Genomic DNA, 23,515 nt, shown 5'->3' with positions numbered 1-23,515 from the left:
TCTTTCTGCTGGCTCCTGTTAGTTTCCCTGATTCAGACTCTGGTTCAGAATACAAAGGGCTTGAAATGATTGTTCCATCTGCATTTCAGCACACAACGAGCAGACACTTGATGAATGAAGGAAGGAGTGAATGAGTAGGTGAGTGAATACAGAGGATGTGTCACTGTGGTCTCACATGAATTGTGCCCTTTTGAATGTTGCTTCGGTGGAATTCAGTTAATATGGGGAAACATTAAGGACTCAGAGGAACATGTAGCCAGATCCTTGGTCTGCCGAATATTGTCACCTGACAAGGAAGAACCAGAAGATTCTGGAAGAAGGCCTTGGAAAAATGCCCCAAATCATTAAGCGGTGAGAGGCATTCCTTTGACCCACGCGGCCAGCAGGTAGAGGAGGGCCGCACTGTCGAGGGGGCGGAGAGATGGAAGGTCCTTCTGCTGTGGGTCCGCAGAGCCATCCTCCAACCTGGGGCAGCCCCTGCCCGGCAGAGCGCATCCTGCCTCCAGGAAAGGCTAGCAGGGGCTCCTGCTTCCAAAATCATTCATTTTCTAGAAAGATAGCCAGATTCCTTTGCTGGGCACTTGCACGTGCCTATGCTTTCCATGTGCTGTTTTTCGTGAGAGAGGGAAGCAACAGGTTAACCAGCTGGTGTCGGGAATGAAAATTTGTCAGCAGCTACTCCTCGGGTGTTTGAGCGAGGCCGCTTCTGGAAGTGTTGTCTGTAAGCTCCGGGTCTCAGGCCTTTTAACTAACGGGGATCCCTTGATCATTTTTGTCCCATCTACTAGAGGCTTTGACTTTTGTTCCTGCCAGACTTGACTTATTATGGAATAATCCTTTATTTTATTGACAAACACACAAATGTACCGCTCCCAGCTTCTGCCTGGCCCAAGGGGATGGGCTAGACCACTCTTCAGTTGGTATACAGAGAGCCCAAAGTGGGGAGATTTGAAATTTTTATTAGCTAATTTTCCCCCATGGAGGCTAAAAGGACAATTTCCATCCGTCTTCTGAAAATGCTGCAAGTCTCTGGAGGGCCTGGCTAATAAGCCCGCGATAAACGTTAGCTGCTGTTAGTCGTAATGGTGTCAACACCGCTGTGCCTCGCAGGTTAGGAACCACGATCTGTACACAGCTGGCAACATCAGGATGAGGAGAACGGCCGAGATGACCTGAGCCCTCGCTCTGAGCCAGGTGTTCTTGCACAATGCTTTACATGCGTGATCTCATTTATCCTTCACCGCAACCGTGTGAATGAAAGATTATTATTATGTCCCCATTTTACAGATGAGGATCAAAAGGGGGAGGAATGAGCCCAGCGCTAGTAAATCTCAAGGGGAGCCAAGGTCTCTGATGTAGCACCTTCTCACTGCCTTGCAACCCAGGGGGCTTCTCCATAGGAATCCCCAAAGAAGCACCAGTTGTATGAGCTGGTGGCCTTACACTGTGATCTTCACATTTTCGTCTTCTGAAAGGAAAGCTCCATCTGCTTATGTGGCTCTTCAGAGGGCGGTTACAGGCACCTGCCCGGATCTTTCCCATATTCCGAAGATAGCGCGTGTGCCTTCCTCATGCTGAGCTCTTCAAGCAGCCGTGGTCTCTGATCTCTCTGGCCTCTGCACGAGGGGGATGCTAAATGTGCTCAGGGAGGGGATGGAACTCTCCTTCTTCCCGACCTTCCACCTCTCTTCTGTGTTGATGTTGAATGGTTTCTTCAAAGGACACACACACCACGTTTCATCCCCTTAAACATGCCCTATCATCTCGCCTGCTTGCTGGGAGTGAGCCAGAGCTGCACCTGTCTGTCTGTCCGTCTGTCTCTCCCTGCGTGGTGTGGGGCAATCTGAGGTCCAGTGCATAGTAGATTTTGGAGTTTGGTTTGAGTCTCCGTGGATAAGCAACAAGTATATCCAGAGCAGAGGCCAGAAATTGTTCCCATAGGGCTACAAGCCTTCCTGAGAACTTAGTCAAGTGGTAAGAGAACAGAGATTCAAGACTTTAGCAGGCCAACGTGAGCAAAAACAGGGAATTTTATTTTACCACGGTGGGGATGCTATCTTTGTAAATTCTGAGCATTGGAATGTAGCCAGTCTTAAGAAAGCCTGGAATGGCAAAGACAAATGCTTTCAAGACTGTCCATCTTTTGACCTCTAATTTCTTTCCTCCTCAGCAGACCGACTCTCCCTGCTCCTCTGAGTACAGGTGGGCAGAAGAGAGCTGCCTAAGAGTTCCCAATTCCCCGGACAGGCTGGCCTTCTTTCAGCCTCATGCCAAATTCCCAGGAAAGGAGCTTTGATTGACTAGCCAGAGTCAGGTGATCAGCCCTGGTCCAAGGTGATTGGATCCTTTTGAACAAACATGGTGGCTGGAGCCCACAAGGGTAGGTCATGGGGACAATTAAGGTCATCATTGATGTGACAGTTAATGGCTAACCACCCCCACCCCCACACACCCTTTCCTAAGGCAGCTCTCTCCCCTGCATATCCCAAGACTTCCTGGTAGACCACAAGATGGGCTATCATCCCTGATGATGGGAGGTCACCCTACATTCCTACCCTATCTGGAGTTCCTTCTGATGGTGCCAGACCCAAGTCAGGAACCAGATGGGTCATCCTGAAGAATAAGAAACAGGGTTGGCAGTAAGGTTTGGATTGTCCGAAGGTAGTCTGGTTTTCTGTGAACTCTAGGCAGAGACAGTGGTGTTTGGTGATGAGGACTACATGTGAGGGGCTGGAAGGCGAGTGCACAGCAATCAGAGTTCCCCCAGTGGGGCCGAGCTGAAGGAGGAGGCCATTTGGGGCCACACACTACTTTGGCTCTGCTCCTACATCTCAGAGTCCCCAGACCGTTGTTTCATGCAGTCCTGTTTGCTCTGAGGGTTCCATAAGTTTATTCTGTGTTATTGGATTAATTTAAATTTTTTGTAGAAATTTAGAAATTATAAAAATCCAGAAAAGTGCAAAAAAGGAAACAAAAGTCACATATAAACTAATCAGTGTGAATGCCTTAAGATATATCCTTAGGGTTTTGGAGGTTTGTTTTTTTTTTTTGATGAATAGATTGGGGGGGTGGGCAAAAATAGGATCATACTAAATAAATTATTTTGAGGTCTGCTTACATGGCCTTTTACAACATTTCTGCATGTTTGGTTAGGGGATGGAGAAAAATCTCAGCTGCCTTTGTTGGCTTCCAGTTGGGCCCTGAGGGGCTTTTGCCCCTCTGTTGATTTCTTTTTTCCTTCTGATAAAATGATGGAATGCTGTCCTTGCATTGCCCTCATGCCCGCCCATACAGCTGAACCGAGAGGGCAGCAGGCGCCTTCCAGCATGTTCCTAGAACCACATGGCATGGACTCATGTGGTCACCCAGCTTGGGGGCTCCCACGGGCTTCCTGCTCCCCTGCTGCTCTCTGCCCAGGGCTGCCCGTTAGCCACCACCTGCCAGCTCACTGAGGTCCCTCCTCATCTCTGCTTTGCAGGCTTGCACCCAGGGGTGGCAGAGGGAGCTGCTCTGGAGCTGAAAATCATCAGGTAACATCCACAACCAAAATGATCACAACCATGTGTGGAATTCTCTTTCTAAACCAGTCAGGTGAAAAATACCCATACAGCCATGAAAGCTTATTTTTGCCACAGTTCTACAAGCCAGATAAAATTACTGCCATTTTATAGATGGAGAAACTGAGGCGAGAACAATCAAGAGTAGGACTTAGGGTCACTCAGCTTGTAAAAGGCAGACTGGAGATTTGAACCCAGGGCTGGGCTGAGTCTGATGTCATACACCATTCTCTACTCCATGCTGCCTCTGGAACTAAAGAGGCAAGCAGAGTACAAAGTGTAGGTGAAATATCTTGGGTCAGAGAGGTCATGTAAACCAGTGGTCCTTCTTCAGCTGAGGGCTGGGACTGGCTCCCAGCATAAGGGTCTCCTTTTGCAGAATTTGTTAAATGCATAGATTCAGGACTCATCTCCTTGAGATTCTGATATGGGACACCTGGGTGGGACCTGGGACTCTATCATTATAGAGCTTTGCAAACAACTTGGAAGCACGCCAAGCTTGGGGACTGCTGACAAAATAGTAACAAGTCCCCACCATTTGCCAGGCACAGAATCCTTGCTGAATAAGTGAAGAACAACAACCTGATGTACTATTATCATACTCAATTTAAAAGATAGGGAGAGTTAGAGGCGTCTGGGTGGCTCAGTTGTTAAGCGTCTGCCTTCAGCTCAGGTCATGATCCCAGGGTCCTGGGATCGAGCCCCACATCGGGCTCCCTGCTCAGCAGGAAGCCTGCTTCTCCCTCCCCCAGTCCCCCTGCTTGTGTTCCCTTTCTTGCTGTGTCTCTGTCAAATAAATAAAGAAAATCTTAAAAAAAAAAAAAAAAGATAGGGAGAGTTAAGCATCTGCTTCTGCTCAGGTCATGATCCTGGAGTCCCGGGATCAAGCCCTGCATGCGGCTCCCTGCTCAGCAGGGAGTCTGCTTCTCCCTCTGACCCTCCCTCCTCTCGTGCTCTCTCTCTCTCAAATAAATAAATAAAATCTTAAAAAAAAAAAAGATAGGGAGAGCAGGGCCCAGAGAGGTTAGGAAGTTTTCTCAAAGTCACACCTCAAATGTGAAAGAGGACTTCGATCATTAATTAGAGTCTGTGCTCATCTACCACTTTCACCCACCACCTGTAGCTGGGTCACCGCCCTGTTGGCCCCATGATAAGCCCCTCCATGGCTTACAGTGGCCATGGTTACTCTGGCCTCAGGGTATGAAAAATCTAATTGCACTCCAAGAGGCAAAGATGAGGAACACTTAATATGTCTGTCAGGAAATTTGGTGTCCTCAGTTTTCTTCTCTGAGCAAGACACTTAAGAGAGGGCACATGACACAGATTTGCAGGTTTGAAGCTAGTTCAGGAGCTGTCAACCCACCACATCCGCCACACACAAGTCTGGAAACAGAAGGCACCGTCCTTCCTCCAGGAGAAAGACAGCTGATGAGAGAGCCTTCTCTGGCCCCTAGTTTGTTTGTGGGTCCTTTTATTTTTGTTATTTTGGGGCAACTCCAGGATTTGGCCACCCTTCTGTGCCTGTCACCCCACCCCTCTGTTCTCCTAGGGTGACCTTGAGCCGCAAACCTGCTGTCTGCGTGGACCGGGGCCGACATCACACGTCCATCTGCCAGGACCTCTGTGTCCAAACTCCGAGACATGGCGACCAATGGCAGCAAGGTGGCTGATGGGCAGATCTCCACGGAGGTCAGCGAGGCCCCTGTGGCCAATGACAAGCCCAAAACTCTGGTGGTTAAGGTGCAGAAGAAGGCGGCGGACCTTCCGGACCGGGACACATGGAAGGGCCGCTTTGACTTCCTCATGTCCTGTGTGGGCTACGCCATTGGCCTGGGCAACGTCTGGAGATTCCCCTATCTCTGCGGCAAAAATGGTGGTGGTAGGTGCTGGCCAGGCAACCTCCCAGCTGAGTCTGGACCCCTTGAAGTATGTCACACTTGGGCATTTTCTGGGGCTACCTTAGGGGAAGGGGCCCCCTAAAGACTCGGCCCCGTTTCCTGTTTTTGTCCCTTTACCAAAAGATTCCCAAAGGACAGTTGTCCTTTGTTAACGATACCAAAATTTCACCTCATCATTTTGCAAAGAACAAGGGATGTAGTTTGAGCAAAGGACATCCTTGGACCTCATTTTGGCTGTGGGTGCTACTTTGAAGGCAGAGTGTAGGGAAATTATGGCTGGGACCCCCAGAATGCCCTGCCATGATGCTCCGTCTGAATGGGGCTTCTCCAAAGCTTTGGGACCATGAGCATCTCTCTTCTCAACCCCACAGGGGCCTTCCTGATCCCCTACTTCCTGACACTCATCTTTGCGGGGGTCCCACTCTTCCTGCTGGAGTGCTCCTTGGGCCAGTACACGTCCATCGGGGGCCTGGGGGTGTGGAAGCTGGCCCCCATGTTCAAGGGTAAGTCTGCAGAGTGGCAGTGCTCCTGCCCACAGAACTATGGTGAAACCAGGGCCTTCCTGACACTCTCAGCCCCACTGGAGAGAGGGACGTGCTTGGTTCACTTCTGAGCAGAGTGGAGCCCTTGGAGGGGCCAGGTGGCAGATGGCAGCCCTGGCTAGGATCTAGGGCAGCAGAGGTGGGCAGGAGGCCTCAATCCAGAGACCCCGTACACACATCAGCCTGCCCTGTGCTGTGAGTTCATTTCCCCAGCCAGGGCTGGGTACGACTTCCTTTGCTTCCTTGCTCAGTGCCTGACAGACCCTCAGATGGATACATGGAGAATTATTCTTGCCTGGCAAGCCAAGACCCCCGCCCCACCTGCAACCAGCCAGTGCTGGGCCCCAGACCCAAGTCCTCCCTTGCCAGATATGTGTGACCTTAGATAAGTTCCTCCCTCTCTCTTAGCCTCAGTGCCTCAATAACACCTGTCTCCAAGGTCCAGTGAGCTGGTGGACATCATGGAAAATGATAAGAATAAGGCTCCCTGGGATCGTTATTATTACTGCTCTCTTAGACCAATATCATGATGCCGTGTCCGCTCCCAGGTGTGGGCCTTGCCGCTGCTGTGCTGTCATTCTGGCTGAACATCTACTACATCGTTATCATCTCCTGGGCCATCTACTACCTGTACAATTCCTTCACCACAGTGAGTGGCCCCTTTGACCCCCTCCAGAAGGAGCCAGATCCAGAGCCCACCGTCCTTCTGCTGGACTACCATTCTGCTAATAGGGCTGTTCCTTGGGTTGGCGGGGGTTGGGGGGGGATCAGGGACATGGTGTGTCTTCGGCAGCCCCTGTCTCCCCACAAGTCATAGCACCGTGAACCAAGCACCTGCTCCGGGCCTGCCACTGAGCCAGGTGCTTCATGTAGGCTGATATCTAATCCTCCTGACATGCCCTCTTAAGGGGACTATTGTTAGCTCATTTCATATGGACTCGGACTGCCTGGGTTCAAATCTTGACCCCAGTATGTACCAGCTGTGCAACTTTGGGAAAGAGGCTTAACCTCTCTGAGCCACTGTGCCCTTATTAATAAAATGAAAGTAAAAATGAAACGTGCCTCATAGAGTTGTTGTGAGGATTAAGGAGTAAATATGTGTAAAGGGCTTACTTAGCACTGTACCTCGCAAAGAACAGGTACTGTTCAGTGGTCACTGTTAACATCAGTGTGCAGAGGGTCAAACAGGCGAGATCTCTTACCCGAGGTCACAGAGCTGGGAAGTGGCCCCGGGACGAACACATGGGACCTTATGGCACAGCTTGGGAAGCTGGTTTTCAGAGTGAAATGATCAAGGTTCACATTTCAGTTCTGACACTTAGGAGCTGTGTGATCTCAAGCAAGTGGCTGCCCCTCTCTGATCTCCACAACGGGCATCTCAACATGACCTGCATCTGGGAGCTGTTGGGAAGGGGCGGTGAGATCATGGATGGCTTGGAAGAGGCGCAGGGGACCGTGAGGATGGACAAAGTGCACTGGGACCACTGTTGCCATCCGCTGGGGGCTCAACAGGGTTTGTCTGTGCCTTTGCAGACGCTGCCGTGGAAACAGTGTGACAACCCATGGAACACAGACCGCTGCTTCTCCAACTACAGCATCGTCAACACCACCAACATGACCAGCGCCGTGGTCGAGTTCTGGGAGTAAGTGTGGGGCCGTCAGTGGTGGGGGGTGCCTATCAGCCAGGGCCAGCAGGAGACAGAGGCACCCTCAAAAGGATGATGGGAGCTGGGGAGGTGCGCAGGGCTAAGGAAGAAACAAGAGAGAGTGAAGCCCTCTCCTCCCCCGTAGAGAGCTGGGCCGTGGAAAGGGCCACTAGGCACAAGCTGGAGAGAATGAATTCCTGCCTTCTCACTCCTCCTGCCCAGTGGCTCCTGCCATTGGTCAAACCTAGTTAGAAGCCAGAGGGCCAGGGAGCCAGGGAGGTAGCGCCAGCCGCCAGCCTCCTGGGGCATGGAGCAGGGTGGACAGGGGCAGACGGTGCGCCTCTGGAGGGGGGTAACCGGCACAGGCCAAGAAGGATCGCAGGACAGGCCAACAAAATCCCAGTTCATCTGGAAAACCAGTCCAGTCTACTTAGAAACCCAGAGTTGTTTGGAATAAAGGTGCGCACACACGTCCACACATACACACACATACACACGGTTCATAGCGAAGGCTGTGCTGATTGTATCTTCAGAAGAGCACATCATAGATGTGTGTTGGGGTATTGATTTTACAAAAAGAGGTCTTAGGATCTAAGTCTCCCTGGCATGAAGGAGGCATCTGTGCTGGGCAGCTTAAAAGGGTCTGGGAGCACCCTGGAAGGTTCCACTGCACCTTGCATAAGCTGCCAGGAGGAACTGTGCTCAGAAGGCGTCAGAACACGTGATGCGAGTCTCTTTGTGCAGAAATGTCCTTGGCTAGGCAGTCTCCTTACAAATAAAAATCAGATTCTTCTCCGGCTGCTGCTGCTTTCCAGCATCTGCCACATAGAATTCTCTCACACACCTTTAGGATTGCCTTGAACCATTTAGTCAATAAACGTTTCTTGAGCACCTACTATGTGCAGTCTGGTTAGAGACATGGCAAACATAAGCAAACAGGCAGAGTGGCAATGCCAGATGACCAGTGCTAAGAGGAGGGGATGCACGGGGTGCTCTAGGGGCCCCAAGTTGATACCTGGACGAGCCCAGGGGAGGAGTGACATCTAAGGTGAAAACCACGTGGGAGAGACAGGTGTCAGCAGGAGGAAGAGAATGCATGAAGGCTTGGAGGCAGGTGAGAGCAAGCCAGGTGCAGGTGAGGGGATGAGCTGAGACTGGAGAGAGAAGCAGGGCCAGCTCAGAGGGCCTTGCAAGGTGGGCCTGGGTGGTTGGGCTTCATTCCAAGGACAGTAGGGAGCTATTCACTACAGGGTTTTAAGCAGGAGGGTGACCCGATCAGACATATAATTTAGAAGGGTCCCTGGGGCTGGAGTTGGGATAGAGCAAAAATGAAGGTGAGGGTCCTGCTAGGAGGTACTACAGCCAAACAGGTGAGCAATAATCATGGCCAAAATAAGGCACCGGCAGGTCCCTTGAGCAAACAGCACTTTCTACCGGTTAGTATAATGGACCCCACAGTCTCCTGCCAGGTCCTGTGTCTCAGTGATCACAGACGTCAGCACAGTCATGGCAGGGGTATCATTCCCTGGGCACCCCCAGGCCACTCCAGCTCCCACCAGCCCCATGTGACTTTCTGCTCCCTCCACTGTTCCACCAGGCGGAACATGCATCAGATGACAGATGGGCTGGATAAGCCAGGACAGATCCGCTGGCCTCTGGCCATCACCCTGGCCATCGCCTGGATCCTTGTGTATTTCTGTATCTGGAAGGGTGTTGGCTGGACTGGAAAGGTAAGGCATGTGCACAGTGAGGACCAGAAGGGGATGGGTCTACAAGGGCATTTCTGCCCTGCACAAGGAGTCTGCACTTCCAGGAACCCCACCGAACCTGGAGAACAGCAGGTCCCTGCATCTCTCCCTGCCTTGGTTTTCTTTCCTATAAAATGGGAATAATAACGCTACCTACCTTCTGGGCAGTGTGAGGATGGAATATGATAATGTAAGTCAGTTACACAGAGCTATCACAAAACAGATGGTAAACTTTGTTCAAGGACCATTGAGCAAACTGTCCCTGAGCATTTCCACCGTACCAAGCCTTGTTCTAGGGTGATCCAGAGATGAATATTCCACATCCCAGCCTTGGAGGAGAAACAGAGATGGATCGATGAATGGTTAAATATTCAGCCTTTGTACTGAAATAGTCCTGAGTTCGGATCCCAGCTCGGCTGTTGACTTGGCTAGGTGACATCAGGCAGATCACTTCACCTCTCTGAAACTCAGTTTCCTCCTCTGAAAAATGGGGCTTATCTGTTGGTTTGTCAGGAGAATCAAATGGGATGGTGATTTTGTAAAGCCCTCGGCAGGTACCAAGAGGAATTGTACTTGTTTTTGTTTTTATTATCAGCAAGGGCAGAGCCAGGTCAAGCTGGGGGGTCCCAGCCTGAGGACATCTGGGGAGCTTGCCAATCAAGTTAGGGGGAAGGGGACTTGGCCTTACTCCCACCCTTTTCCCCTTAAAGCCCCGCCCCAGGGGTCCAGGGACAGAAGATAGCCCAGGCTCTCACTGGACCCTGGCCTGAAGGTAACTTAGAGGAAAGCTGTCTGAGTTCTGACAGCAAGTAAGGGAGAAAAGGGATTTGAACTGAATCATGCTGGAGCAAGGAGGTCAGGACTACCCAAGCTGACATGAGCAAAATAGAACCTTCACAAATTCCATACTTGGGCATGAGTATGGCTGATGAAAAACTGCCCAATACCAGTCTGGTGGGACCTTTGGACCTACCAGTTCTCAGATCCAAAGCCAATGTCAAAACCTCTCTGATGCATCCCTAGGTTAAGCAGACAGGAGGAGGGCACAGGTGTCTCCCAGCCCAACTTTAAGAAGCAGAAGAATGTAGGGCCCAGGGGCTCTGGAAGAGATAGAGCTGAGCTTGAATCTCAATCTCCCGATACCTAGCTATGTGTGCTTGCGCAAGTCATTTCACCTCTCTGTGTCTCTATCTCCTCATCTGTTAAATGGGTACAATAATAGTACCTTACGGGGTTGTCATAAAGACTAAGGAGAATGAACTATGCAGAGTATGTAGCATATGCCTAGCATCTACTGGGTAGACAGTGCATGGTATCAATTGTCTTTTGAGTGAGTCAACCAAGCTATCAGTAAACATTTACTGAGCACCTACTGTGTACCTGACTCCATGCTAAATGTGGAAGACAGATTCAAGTACAAGACCTAGGCGATATATATTAAGCATGTTGTATACATACATACAACTGACCTTTCTGAGTCGGCAGGTTGATTGTACCTATTTTCCAGACCAGAAAAATCAAGGCTCAGGGAGGATAAGAAATTGACCCAACATCGCACAGCTTATAGATGCCACAGATGACTTCAAATTCCCTTTTCCTATTTCCAAGTACAGTGGGTTTTCTGATGGATCATGGCTACCTTTCCTAACCCTGAAGAATCTAAGATCCATCCAGGGAAATGAAACTAACCCAGAGAACAGTTCATGCAGTCCAGAAAATAGGGTCACATCAGACTGTGAGATAACAAGGATTATTGAGCTTGAAAACTGCTCTTTCACAATAGCGGACAAATGTCATTTCAGACAATGAAATCAGTCTTTTGATTATCAATTTGGCAAAAAGAAAAAATAATATATATATATTTTAAGATTTTATTTATTTATTTGAGAGAGACATAGCCACAGCAGGAACACAAGCAGGGGGAGTGGGAGAGGGAGAAGCAGGCTTCCCGCAGCGCAGGGAGCCCGATGTGGGACTCGATCCCAGGACCCTGGGATCATGACCTGAGCCGAAGGCAGACGCTTAACGACTGAGCCACCCAGGCGCCCCAAGAAAAATATTTTTAATGATTATACTCAGTACTGGCACATTTGTGGGGAAGGTGTGCTCTGAAATGCTGGACAAAGTCCCGTTTCTGGAAGGTAATTGGGCAATATGGATCACAAGCCATTAAGAAGTTTATCGCTTTTTAGTCAGTAATTCTACTTCTAGAAAATTTTCCCAAGAATGGTATAATAATTTTGTAGACAAAGTTTTATACACAAGGGTTTCCAATGTATTATTAGTGAGATTCACATGAATGGATAACAGTAGGGGAGACTTTAAAGAGGATGGTAGAACCTCCTGAGGGACTATTTTGCATAATTAAAAATCACATTGTTATGAGGCAATAAAACAATGGTTAGTAAACAACGTATGCACTGCTTTTTTTAATTTTAGACATGTTAAACGAAAAAGCAAGCACATAATTGGAGCATCATTTTGTAAGAAAATGTGATCATACATGCATTGCACAGTCTCCAAAGAAGAACATTAATGTGTTAACATCCATGCATTTATGTATTAGGCATTTATCCAGGGTCTCCTATAAACCGTGGATTGTTCTAGGTGCTGGGAAAACAGAAGTGAACAAGACAAGCCCTCCCTTTCACCTAAATTAAATTCTAGGGGCGGTTGAAGGGAACTTTAAGTGTGTGTGTGTGTGTGTGTAACTTTAAAATTTTCCTGACACTTTGTTTTACTTGAATAATTTAGACAAAAGTCAAAAAATAAAGGAGGGGTAGGGGAAAGGGAAAACCAGGTGCTGGCCTGGTTGGTTGAGACTCCAAGGAGAGGCTTCAGAAAAGTGGACAAATACAGCTGGTTAGGAATCCAGGGAAAGCTTCCTGGAGGAAGATGAACTGGAAGTAAGCCCAGGGCCACAACAGACACTGATGTAAGTGAAGTGGGGGGAGGGAAAGAATGGGCACGCTGGAGGGGCCATCAGTGCCAACTTTCCTCCCAGGTGGTTTATTTCTCCGCCACTTATCCGTACATCATGCTGATCATCCTGTTCTTCCGTGGAGTTACGCTGCCTGGGGCCAAGGAGGGCATCCTCTTCTACATCACACCCAACTTCCGCAAGCTGTCTGACTCTGAGGTGAGTGGCCTTCCCGGGTTCCCCGCCTCCACCGGCTGAGTTAAGAGCACACTTGAGACCTGAGCCACCATTTACCAGCTTTAGGATAAGTCACTGTACCTCTCTAACCTCATATGTAAACTGATATGGTTGCCAGGTACAGCTGATTACCACATGTAAAGGGCCATGGGGCACTGTGGCTATGATTGTAATTTTGACTATTTTTTCTTCATTCTACCTATAGGTGTGGCTGGATGCGGCAACCCAGATCTTCTTCTCCTACGGACTGGGCCTGGGATCCCTGATCGCTCTTGGGAGCTATAACTCTTTCCACAACAATGTCTACAGGTGAGAGAGCCCAGGAGCCCCTTCCTTCCCGGCCACGCCCCGCTAACGCCACGCCCACATGCGGCCACTCCCCTTATAGATCACGCCCCGTGGCCTTTCTCCACTTTCAACTCCGTTCCAAGTAAGTCAGTTCCAGGCCACTCCTTCCGGTTCCCCCCTCCCTGGGTTGGGGTGGGGCCACCTGCCCTGCAGCCCTGCTCCCAGGTACCCTCTTCTGGCCCCGCCCCTTGCCCCTCGCTAACCACTGCTCCTAGCTCACCTCCTTGCCAGCCTCATCCTCGCTGAGTCCACCCTTTCTTCTCTGCAGGGACTCCATCATTGTCTGCTGTATCAATTCCTGCACCAGCATGTTCGCGGGATTTGTCATTTTCTCCATCGTGGGCTTCATGGCCCATGTCACCAAGAGGTCCATTGCTGATGTGGCGGCCTCAGGTCAGCGCCACACATGGGAGGGCCAGGGCTCCTGGGGTGGGAGGGGGCCTCTGTGGCAGGCAGGCATCTGTGGTCCTCACCGCCATCACCAGCAGGAGCCAGAGGATTAGCGTGCAGGCAGAGGGAAGAGCCGGTAGAAAGGCCCTGAGACAGGGATGAGTGCGGTGTGTCGGCTCCCTGGCACTGAGCATCACGAGGTGCCAGGCAGAGCAGGGAGCATTTTACGTGAAACTTTCCAACACTATGGAGTCCATGCTTTCTTATTGCATTTACTGGGTGAGGAAACTGAGGCTCGTGGACCATGTCCACCAAGCTAGAGAGGTGATGGAACTGGAGTTGAGCACAGACCTGGCTGATAAAAAGCTTGGGCTCTTAATCACCTGACCATACTGGCACTTCCAGCACAATCCTGCCTTTTGCAGGGAGAAGACCGACTCTTGTCCCCTGGGATATAAACCTTGTTCCAACTCAGACATGCTCACCACCATGACACAAAGTGCCTAAATCTTTGCTTTTGTCCCAAACGTGTTCTCACCAAGCAGGCTGTACCCACTCTGCTCACCACACAGTCATCAATGCTGCAGGGTCTGAGGAGAGCCCCAGGCAACCCCTGCCTCCCTGCTCAGTGGGGAAAGCAGCGAACATGAGGGACCCACTATGTGAACATGAGGGACCCACTATGTGCACAGCAGAGGCCCTGGGGCTTGGGGAGGCAATGGGACTTGTCCCTTCCCCATCATGGAGAACAGTGCTGGTCATGTGGAAAGGAACTTTCTCCACTGATGTCCTCATCTTCTCTATAAGGGCCAGCTCGTTTCTCTGGCATTCCCCAGCCACCACCCCCCTTTTCTGAGCCAGACCCATGGAGGTTACAGTTTCTTTCCTTCACCTTCCAAGGTTTCCCCTCCTCTCTTGACTAAGCCCCACCCAGACACTCAAACACAGTATGTCCCAAACTGACTTCTTTAAACCTTCCCCTTCCCTGGGCTCCCCACTGCAGGAAAGGGTGCCACCATCCCGTACCCAGGACAGCCCCAGCATCATTCTGGACCCTTCCTTCACCTTCACTCCATAAACCGACCAATACCAGGACCTGCCCATTCCACCTCCTAAGTATCTCTCCATCTGGCCACCTCTCTGCACCTGCACTGTCCCCACCACGGGCCAAACCACCACAGTCCTTCCTTTCATCTCACTGGTACCATGGCCCCTGGACCCAACCCTACTGCCTCCCCCACCTACGCACACTCTGTATCCTCATCTAGGAAAGGGGGTGCTGACAACACTCACCCAAAAGTTTACTCTGAAGATGAAATGCAATAAAGCTTAAAAAGTGGGTGGTGTGCTGGTATGCAGTAGGTGCCCAGTACATTTTTTTCCCTTTTTTGTCCTTCCCGTCACAGGCCCTGGATTGGCGTTCCTGGCATACCCGGAGGCGGTGACCCAGCTCCCCATCTCTCCCCTCTGGGCCATCCTCTTCTTCTCGATGCTGCTCATGCTGGGCATTGACAGCCAGGTGAGGACACCCTTCCTGGCACCTGGCGGAGCCCCCACCCAGCCTTGTCGGTCTGGGAGCAAGCAGGGAGAGAAGGCCATTGGCCATTTTCTTAGGCCCCCAGGAAGATGGCCAAGAGTTTCAGACCCCTAGACTGTTCCACCACATGAGACTTCAGGGTGGATCAGCTCAGCCACCTTCCCCATTTTCCAGATGGGGAAACTGATGTCCAGAGGGAAGGGACTCTCCTGAGGTCAAAAAGAGAGGCAGAAGCAGAATCAGGCCTGGATCCTGGGGCTTCCTTGGCTCTGCTGTCCCGACAATGCCAGAGCCCTTTGGTCTTGCCCCAGAGTCAGGCCCTAGGTGGGTTGGGGCTGGGGTCTGCTGCATGTAGCTGACCTTCGTCCCCCTTGAAGTTCTGCACCGTGGAGGGCTTTATCACAGCCCTGGTGGATGAGTACCCCAGGCTCCTCCGCAACCGCAGGGAGCTCTTCATTGCGGCTGTCTGCATCGTCTCCTACCTGATCGGCCTCTCCAACATCACCCAGGTGAGCTCACCAGGCACCGGGCACACCTCTGGTGCCCAGGCACACCTCTCCACCCCAGCCTCGTGCCATCCCACCCTTCGTCTGTTCCTTGAGCACCATCTCTGTGCCAAGCCCTGCACACACAGCAGTGAGGCAGATGGGGATCCTGTCCTCAGTGTGGGAGGGTGGGAGACACAGACACTGAGCTAGAAAAGATAAGACATAGCTGGAGAATACAGCCCCTAACTCAGCCTGGGGCACCCGGGACTGCTTCTAGGAGGAGGGGATACAGGGACTGAGTTTTTAAAAACGCACACAAATTAATTAGACAGTCGAGCTAGAGTTGGGCCTTTGGCAATGACACTGCCCCTTCTTCTCACTCCCATTTTTCTTTTACTATTGATAGTAATGAGCAGTCTTCTCTGTGTTCAAGGCCCTCCTGGTCTAGTCAGAAGGCATACACATAAACTGATGAATTGTACAATAAATATAAATGACCTGAAAGCCATGAACTCAGTGGGTCTGTGGGTCTGCTTTATGATCCACAAAACTACCCCCTGGATTCAAATACAGTTCATTCCCAGAATATTGTTCATTTGTCCTTTTATTCCTCCATGGCTGTTAAAACATTCACCATGGGCCTGTCATGATCCTGGAAATTCAGCAATTAACAGGACAGACACAATATCTGCTCTCTTAGAGCTTATGCTTTGGTGGACAAGACTGACAGACAAATTAAATCATTTCAGAGAGTGTTCAGTGCCATGAAGAAAAGATAGTAGTGGGACAGGGAATGACCAGTGAGGGTAGGAGGGATGCTACCTCAGACACAGTAGTCAGGACAGGGCCCTGTGAGGAAGTGGCAGTTGAGCTGAGACTCAAATGATGAGGAAGAGACAACCAGGGGAAAATGAGCATAGCAGGTGCAAAGGCCCTGAGGTATGCATGAGCTTGGTAAGTTTGAGGGGCAGAGGGAGTGAGCAGACAGGTAGGGTGGACAGAACCAGTTCGTGCAGGAACTTATAGGCCAAAGCCATTTGGATTTTGTTTTTTATTTATTTTATTTTATTTTATTTTATTCTCTCAACTTTTTGATGTTGAGAGCCATGGAAGGTTTTAAGCAGGGGAAAGACATAACTGATTTAACTTTGTGGAGAGAGGGCTCTGATGATCAGCTCCTCTCTCAGTCCTCGAACATTCCCAGACATGGAGCATTTCTCTTCCCCGGACCTCTTCCCAATTCCCAGGGAGTCAATGATCACACCCTCTCCTAGTTACTAGGCCCTCGATGCTTCTTTTAATCTTCCCTCAAGCCTCCTTGCTGCAGTGTTGTCTCACACCTACCTTGCCAGGCTGCAGAGCCCATGTTGGCTGTGAACTGAGTGCCCTGGGCCCTGGTGGGAAGTGGACCCCCTCTCACAGCTTTTCCTCTTTTAGGGGGGCATCTACGTCTTCAAACTCTTTGATTACTACTCTGCTAGTGGCATGAGTCTGCTCTTCCTCGTGTTCTTCGAATGTGTCTCCATTTCCTGGTTTTACGGTGAGTGTCAACCCTCCTTCCTCCTTCCCTCCCTCATTCATTCATTCATTCCTCTCTTCAAGCATCATTCAACAGTTACAGCTTGAACACCAAGCCCTTCCTATACATTAGTTGACGGTTGACCCTTGAACGACCCAGGTTGGAACAGCACACCCTGCTTGTTCTGTGTATAAATACAATACGGTATTTTTTCATACTCATTTTGATACAGTACAGTACTATAAATGTATTTTCTCTTCCTTAAGGTTTTCTTAATAACATTTCTTTTCTCTAGCTGACTTTATTGCAAGACACAGTATATAAATACATAGAACATACGAAATATGTATTAATCAATTGTTTGGTATTGGTAAGGCTTCCAGTCAACAGTAGGCTATTGGTGGTTAAGTTTTTGGGGAGTCAGAAGTTATATGTGGATTTTTGACTGCGTGGGGGTGGGGGAGTCAGAGCCCCTAGCTGCCACGTTGTTCAAGGGTCAACTGTATTCAGTCCTCACAGAAATCTGATAAAGCTAGCACAGGGGGTCTTGTATTTAGGGGACACCCTAAGACGGGTTAAATAAATCCATTTAAAACGGGAGCCAAAATTTCTTCATAAATTTTGGGATGAGAGGGTTTGAGATTTTATCTAGAAAAGTGACACCAAAACTACAAAAGACAAAGTTCTAAAGTGAAATACTTAACAAAAATGGGGCTATGATGAAAAGTATGCACTCCCTTACAACAAAGACTGGAGGAAATGATGGTTTTGTTAGTTTATTTTGTGGCCTGAGGTTCCAGACCCCGCTGCATGATAGTCAAAAGAATGTCCTTCCCTGCACTTTGATTATCCCAGCATGACAGTGTGTTCAAACTGTTTTCCTGGGTCCCTCTTAGTCCTTGATATTCACTGTACTTTCTTTGCCACCCCCTCCTTGTCATCCCCCTTCCCCCACAACTGGCTTCCTCACTGGTCAGGGGCTTTGCTCAGAATCCGAGTGATGCCCAGTGTCAGTCTTGGGAACTTCATGATACCTGTGGTGTTTTGCAAGATTTGGTGTTCTTTGCAGTCTGTCACCGGTTGCTTATAGCATTAGAGAAGTGGGGAAACCTGCTCTGTCCAGTAGAGCTTTGAAGGAATGGCTAGGCTAACTGTTGGGTGGGAGGAAACTGAGAGAGGTGAGGGCATCCTTTATAAGCATAATCCTTTGATGGTGGATATTTTCATGTGAAGTGCCTGGCTTTCTCACACAACCCACTTGCTGGGGGTTATTGACACTTAGATAACAAGGACCCCCCCCTCCCCAGAGCGTTAGCCCCATGTTACAAAGAGGCTGAAGCTCCTAGAGGCCAGGTAACTTGCCTGTGGTCATACTGCCTGAAAGTGGCAGATTGAGATTTGGAGCCTGCAGTGCCCACAGCTCATTCATCCCTCCTGCTCTCACTCCAAATGTCACAGGTGTTAACCGATTCTATGACAACATCCAAGAGATGGTTGGCTCCAGGCCCTGCATCTGGTGGAAACTCTGCTGGTCCTTCTTCACCCCAATCATTGTAGCGGTAAGGACAAGTCCTGACCAGCCCTGTTAGGATGAGGCCAGGCCAGTTCCTGGGGTGACTCAGGTCCAGAGAGAAACTTCTGGAGGCAAAGGCGCCCGTTCCCTAAAAATACTACTCCATCCCATTTGCTGAGCATCTACTCTGTGCCCCACATGACACCAGACACATTACATCATCTTCGAAAACCTCAGCAAAATAGGCATTCTTGCCCCCATTTGACCGCTGAGGGGCCCGGGCTCACCCTGCCAGCATCATCCAGCTAGTTGGCCCCCACAAGGGCCCTTTTGAGGGTAAGCCTCATGGCAAGGGAGGTGGTGAGTGGACCTATCAGCTTCAGGGTCTAGGAAGGGGCCTTGGTTGTCCAATCTGGGGACTGACTGTGTCCCATCCCCCTCCCCCCTCCCCAGGGTGTGTTCATTTTCAGTGCTGTGCAGATGACTCCTCTCACCATGGGAAACTACGTCTTCCCCAAGTGGGGCCAGGGCGTGGGCTGGCTTATGGCTCTGTCTTCCATGGTCCTCATCCCTGGGTACATGGCCTACATGTTCCTCACCTTAAAGGGCTCCCTGAAGCAGGTAAGTCCCTTCTTCACCCTTCAGATTGCTAGTCCCCTTCCTCTACTGTGCTGGGCACGGCCCCTACCTTGTGGAGCTCACAGTCTAGTTAGGAAATAGACAACTCAATATCCAATGGCAACAGAATGTTGGAAGTGCCATGATTCAGGTAAACCAGGGAGATCGGTTAGCCCTGCCTGGCTTGAAGAGAGTTAAGGAAGGCTTCTTAAAAGAGGGGATAGCTAAGAAGAAGCCTAAAGATGAGCCAGAGTTAAAAGTAGAAGCAGAAAGAATGTTCCTAGAAGGGGATGGGAAGCATGTGCAAAGGCCCAGGGGTATGAACAGCATTTGGTGAACTGAAAGGAGATCATTGTGGCTGGAGGGTAGAGTGGAGAAGGTTGCAGAAGGGGTGATAAGAGATGAGGTTGGGGATGTAAGAAAGTCAGGCCAGATCATGGAGGGCCTTGAAAATTAGGACAAGAACTCTTGACTTTATCTTGAGGGTAATGTAGAGCCTCAGGGGTTTGAAACAGGTGAAGGGTGGGGTCCCTTGTATTATGGGCTTACTCTAGACCCCTTTTGTGGGCTTGATAAAGATGAAACGTGGTCTTGCCCTCAAGGAAGTATAATGTAAGGCATGCTGCCCTCAGCAGAGGCCTGCTAGCATATTCTAGGTCCACACCAGCTCTTTGTTAAATTATTATCGAATTCTCAAGTGAAACAAGGCAGTGCTGGAGGTACCCAGGTGCTAGTGACATTGATGGATTAAGTGTACGCTGAGAAGATTTCACTGGGGAGAAGTGGACAATCAGAATATGGAGGACCACAGCTGGGAGACCTTGGATCAGTGGTTCTCAACCTTATTTCTACTAAGATGGACCTTCCAGACCAATCAGAGCCAGAAGAGAGAGCTCTATGGTCTGTGGCCTAAGGAAGACATGGTGGGGATTCACGTGTAGCCCCTGGACCAGCCTCCTCCTTTCACAATGCAGAAACTGATGTCAAGCAAGAAACCACTTCCCCACCCCTTGCAGTAAGTTATTAGGAGAGCTGACGCTTGCAGCCCCTTCTTCCAGCTCCAGGCCCAATGCTTTCATTTTCCACAATCCTCTGCTGAGCTGCAAAAGGCGGTCAAGTCAGGTCTGGGAGTGGAGGAGAGGCAAAGGCCGTGTACTTGAGGAGGGGAGCACAGCCTGTGCAAAGACCCAGGAGTGGGCACATCTGAAGACAGTGTGTGATCTGAAGGGATAGGATTTCAGGGAATATGTGTAGAGAAGGTAGGGGGAAATTCATCCATTCAGGAAATAAGTATTGAACACCTACTATGTGCCAGACAGTATTCTCAGTAATAGAGACACAGTCATGAGAAAAATAGGCAAAAATCCCACCCTTCTGGGGCTTATATTCTAGTAGAGGAAGACCAACAATCAACAAAATAAAAACATATTACATAGGGATGAGTACCTTGGAGAAAAATAGAGTAGAAAGGGGTTTTAGGGAGTGCTGAGTGAGGCCTTGCTGAGAAGGTAACACTGAGCCAAGACCTAAGGAGGTCTTGAGTGAGATCGAGCTGTGTAATTATCTGAAAAGAAGGATGTCTCAGACAGAGGGCACAGCAAGTGCAAAGGCCCTGAGGAAGGTGCATGTTTGACATGTGTGAGGAGCATTGAGGGGACCAGAGAGTATGGAGGATGTGGGGATGAGGCCAGAGTCTGGGTGCATTTTGAAGGCAAAACAGGCAGGATAGACCTGAAAAGAGGTGGGGGAATGGAGCGGCCAGTCTCCCTCCTCCCAGCCCAAATTCTCCCTGGTGCCCAACAGCGCATCCAGGTCATGATCCAGCCCAGTGAAGACATCGTTCGCCCAGAGAACGGTCCGGAGCAGCCCCAGGCCAGCGGCTCAGCCAGCAAAGAGGCCTACATCTAGGGGTGTCTGGCAGCTTGCCGACCCGACACTCTCACCCCCCAACCTGGCTGAACATGACCACCACTTGATGTCTGAAGATACCGTCTATCTCAACCTACCTCGAGTGGCGAGTCCAGACACCATCACCATGCAAAGAGAGGGGAGGTGGGGGACAGTCACACCCCCGGTGGGCTCAGCCCTGGGCAAAGATACCAGCACCTGCACGCTGGTGACCTTTTGAATCCGGGCCCCATAAGCATCAAGCAATCAGCCTCTGTGACTGTGCGGTAGATCATTTTTATCCTGCCAGCGAGTGTGATGCGGTGAGGCCACACACTTGTGGCTTTTAGTCATATTGCTGACTGTTCTCTTACTGCCGAAACCCATGACTCTTATCTCAGACTTTGCCGGAGTTCGGTTCCGTCGGAACACTGCTCTGAACACATGAAAAGGGCATTTTGTATAATGGGGATTTCCAGGGAGAGCTCACTCTTAAGTAGCAGGGAGCCCGCGGAGCTCTGACTTTCATTTTTTTTTGTTTGTTTGTTTATCTTTCCCGAGGCAGCTTGACAAAACAACCCCAGGGACCTCCATCAGTATTCCCCGAAGCTGCTGCTGCGTCTCCATCAATCTGCAGAGCGTCCTTCCTTGCCCCCTCCTAGCCAGGCCATGCTGATTGCCCCTGGCCCAATACCGATCATTCCAGACAGCCCAGCTCCCTCATTCCCTCCTTGGAATACTGCCACAAGCACAATTGATTTTTTTTTTTTATTACCATTCTGGGGGCCTAAGATCCCGCTGGGGAAATTCCCTAATCAGAAGCCCCAGTTTCTCTTAGGCTGCCCCGTTTTATGGAGCACAAATCAGGTGCAGAGGAAATCAAGGTGAAGGTTTGTCTGTCCTTGAGTCAAAATGGATGCAGTTCTTTTTCCGGCTTCCCCTTCAGCTGTGTCCTCACTGCCACCCCAGTCAAAAATGCTGCCTTCTTTGTTCATTTTCCTCAGTGGGAATCCGCCCCCCTCATTGCCACTAAAATCTCCCCAGCCCACTAACTGAGGAGCTAGTGTTAATCCAGACCACCCGCACACCCCCTCCCCCAAAGTGCTTCCAAGATTAAACGGCTTCATCAAGAAGTAGTATTTGTTTCTTTCTGGAATTGGGCTCCGTGGCGGTGGCGGTGGTGGTGGCGGTGGCAGATCAGGCAAAGACAGTTTCTTGCAAGCTCCAGTGACTCCAGTTTCTCATTTGCCAGGAAGATGGTTTCCCATGTAGCAAATCGTATGTTGTTCCCCGTAGCTCCTTAGCTAGTTAGCTCACAAACTGTGTTTTACAACTAATGCTTAATAATTATGGTAAATAACTGTGACTGTGGGTTTTTTAATCTCTTGTCATTCTCATCCGACAGTGACCAGCATACCCGTTCTTGCAATAAGGTATTACCCTCAGAATATTAAGCACATTCTTGTAGAGAAACATAAAGTACGTGTACACATATAAAGGCACACGCATATACGTTCATCCTCACGTGTGGTATATAGGGTCTTATTTGATATCGTGTAGGAAATCTCAAACCTTTTCCTGAGGTCATCTGTAAAATAGTCTCATTGCTAAGGCATCCCTAATGCCAACTGGTGAATCCATGATCAAAAATGCATATGTATTGTTAAATTATAGGGTTTAGAATGAAAGGAACCCTTCACTGTGTCTCATGGTCCCACCCCCCCATCATGTGTGAACTCTTCTAGAATAAGGGCAGGAAGACTTCTGACTTTCTCTTTGTTCTTCCATGTGAAACTAAGACCACGTCTTTCTAAGACAAATGCAGTGTACTTAATGTTTGTATGCAAATCTAATCGAGATGTTTGGCAAGAAATCCCCTAACCGATTTCCATCCAAACCTACTTAATATAGCACAATATTACGTGTCGTACAATTCCAGTGAGAACTGTGAATATGTGTACCTTTTTTAGTATTTGCCCTGGGGGAAAAGATATTGTATTATCATATATGCTTTTTTTGCAATAAGGATTTATTCTCAGAACACCAAGTAAATCTATCTCTATATAAAAAAATATATGTAATATATACATATTCAAACTATATACAGAGCCTGTTTTAAAAAAATTACAGTATTATTTAGAAAAATTATCTGTTCTATGGACCAAATGTAAAATATTTATAAATGAAGATGCATTTTAAAGGTCTATAAATGGTGTCATAACTACAGCACGGGCGTTATGTACGTTTCTAAGAATTTAGAGGAAAAATAATAAAGGTTCTATGATATACGATGTCAGACCATCAATTCTTTGGGGTGGGGGCACAATAGCCTCTTTCATTGGAACAACAACACATACACACAAAACTATTTTGTCCCCAACAGAGAGAGAGAGATTTGGGCTCAAAAACCCAGCAAGATACAGCTGCGTTTCCCAAAAGTCCTGGAATGAGTGAATACAAAATGACTCTGAGCTACATAAGGGAGGTGTTTTCATGGGGAAGCAGGGCTCTGAGAGGCCACAACTCTTAGAACCTGCTTCCAAGGCAGAAACAGGCTGTGATGCTCTAAGAGACACTGGGCACCCAAGGAACCCTGTTAAATGCTTTCTTACTCGAGTTACTTCCACATTCCAGCCAACCACTCACACTGAAAATGATGGCCTAGAA

At 49.4% G+C, this 23,515-nt stretch overlaps 1 protein-coding gene across 1 annotated transcript; it reads left to right on the top strand.

Annotated features, from left to right (window-relative positions):
• The first annotated feature begins 3,421 nt into the window (after nucleotides 1–3,421).
• SLC6A1 (solute carrier family 6 member 1) lies at nucleotides 3,422–23,195 on the top strand. Its single transcript, XM_034997323.1, has 15 exons — nucleotides 3,422–3,530; nucleotides 5,107–5,436; nucleotides 5,827–5,958; nucleotides 6,546–6,646; nucleotides 7,531–7,640; nucleotides 9,241–9,373; nucleotides 12,396–12,530; nucleotides 12,754–12,857; nucleotides 13,165–13,289; nucleotides 14,693–14,805; nucleotides 15,201–15,332; nucleotides 16,749–16,851; nucleotides 18,289–18,389; nucleotides 18,797–18,964; nucleotides 20,765–23,195. Exons 2-15 carry the CDS (start codon nucleotides 5,199–5,201, stop codon nucleotides 20,867–20,869), a joined length of 1,800 nt encoding a protein of 599 aa, XP_034853214.1. The 5' UTR covers nucleotides 3,422–3,530; nucleotides 5,107–5,198; the 3' UTR covers nucleotides 20,870–23,195.
• Nucleotides 23,196–23,515: the final 320 nt, after the last annotated feature.

This window comes from Mirounga leonina, unplaced genomic scaffold (assembly GCF_011800145.1).
Source record: "Mirounga leonina isolate KUSES-001 unplaced genomic scaffold, KU_Mleo_1.0 Mir_94, whole genome shotgun sequence".
In the NCBI taxonomy this organism is placed as follows: domain Eukaryota; kingdom Metazoa; phylum Chordata; class Mammalia; order Carnivora; family Phocidae; genus Mirounga; species Mirounga leonina.
The sequence above is the reverse complement of the archived record's forward strand: the minus strand, read 5'-3'. Positions and strand labels throughout refer to the sequence as shown.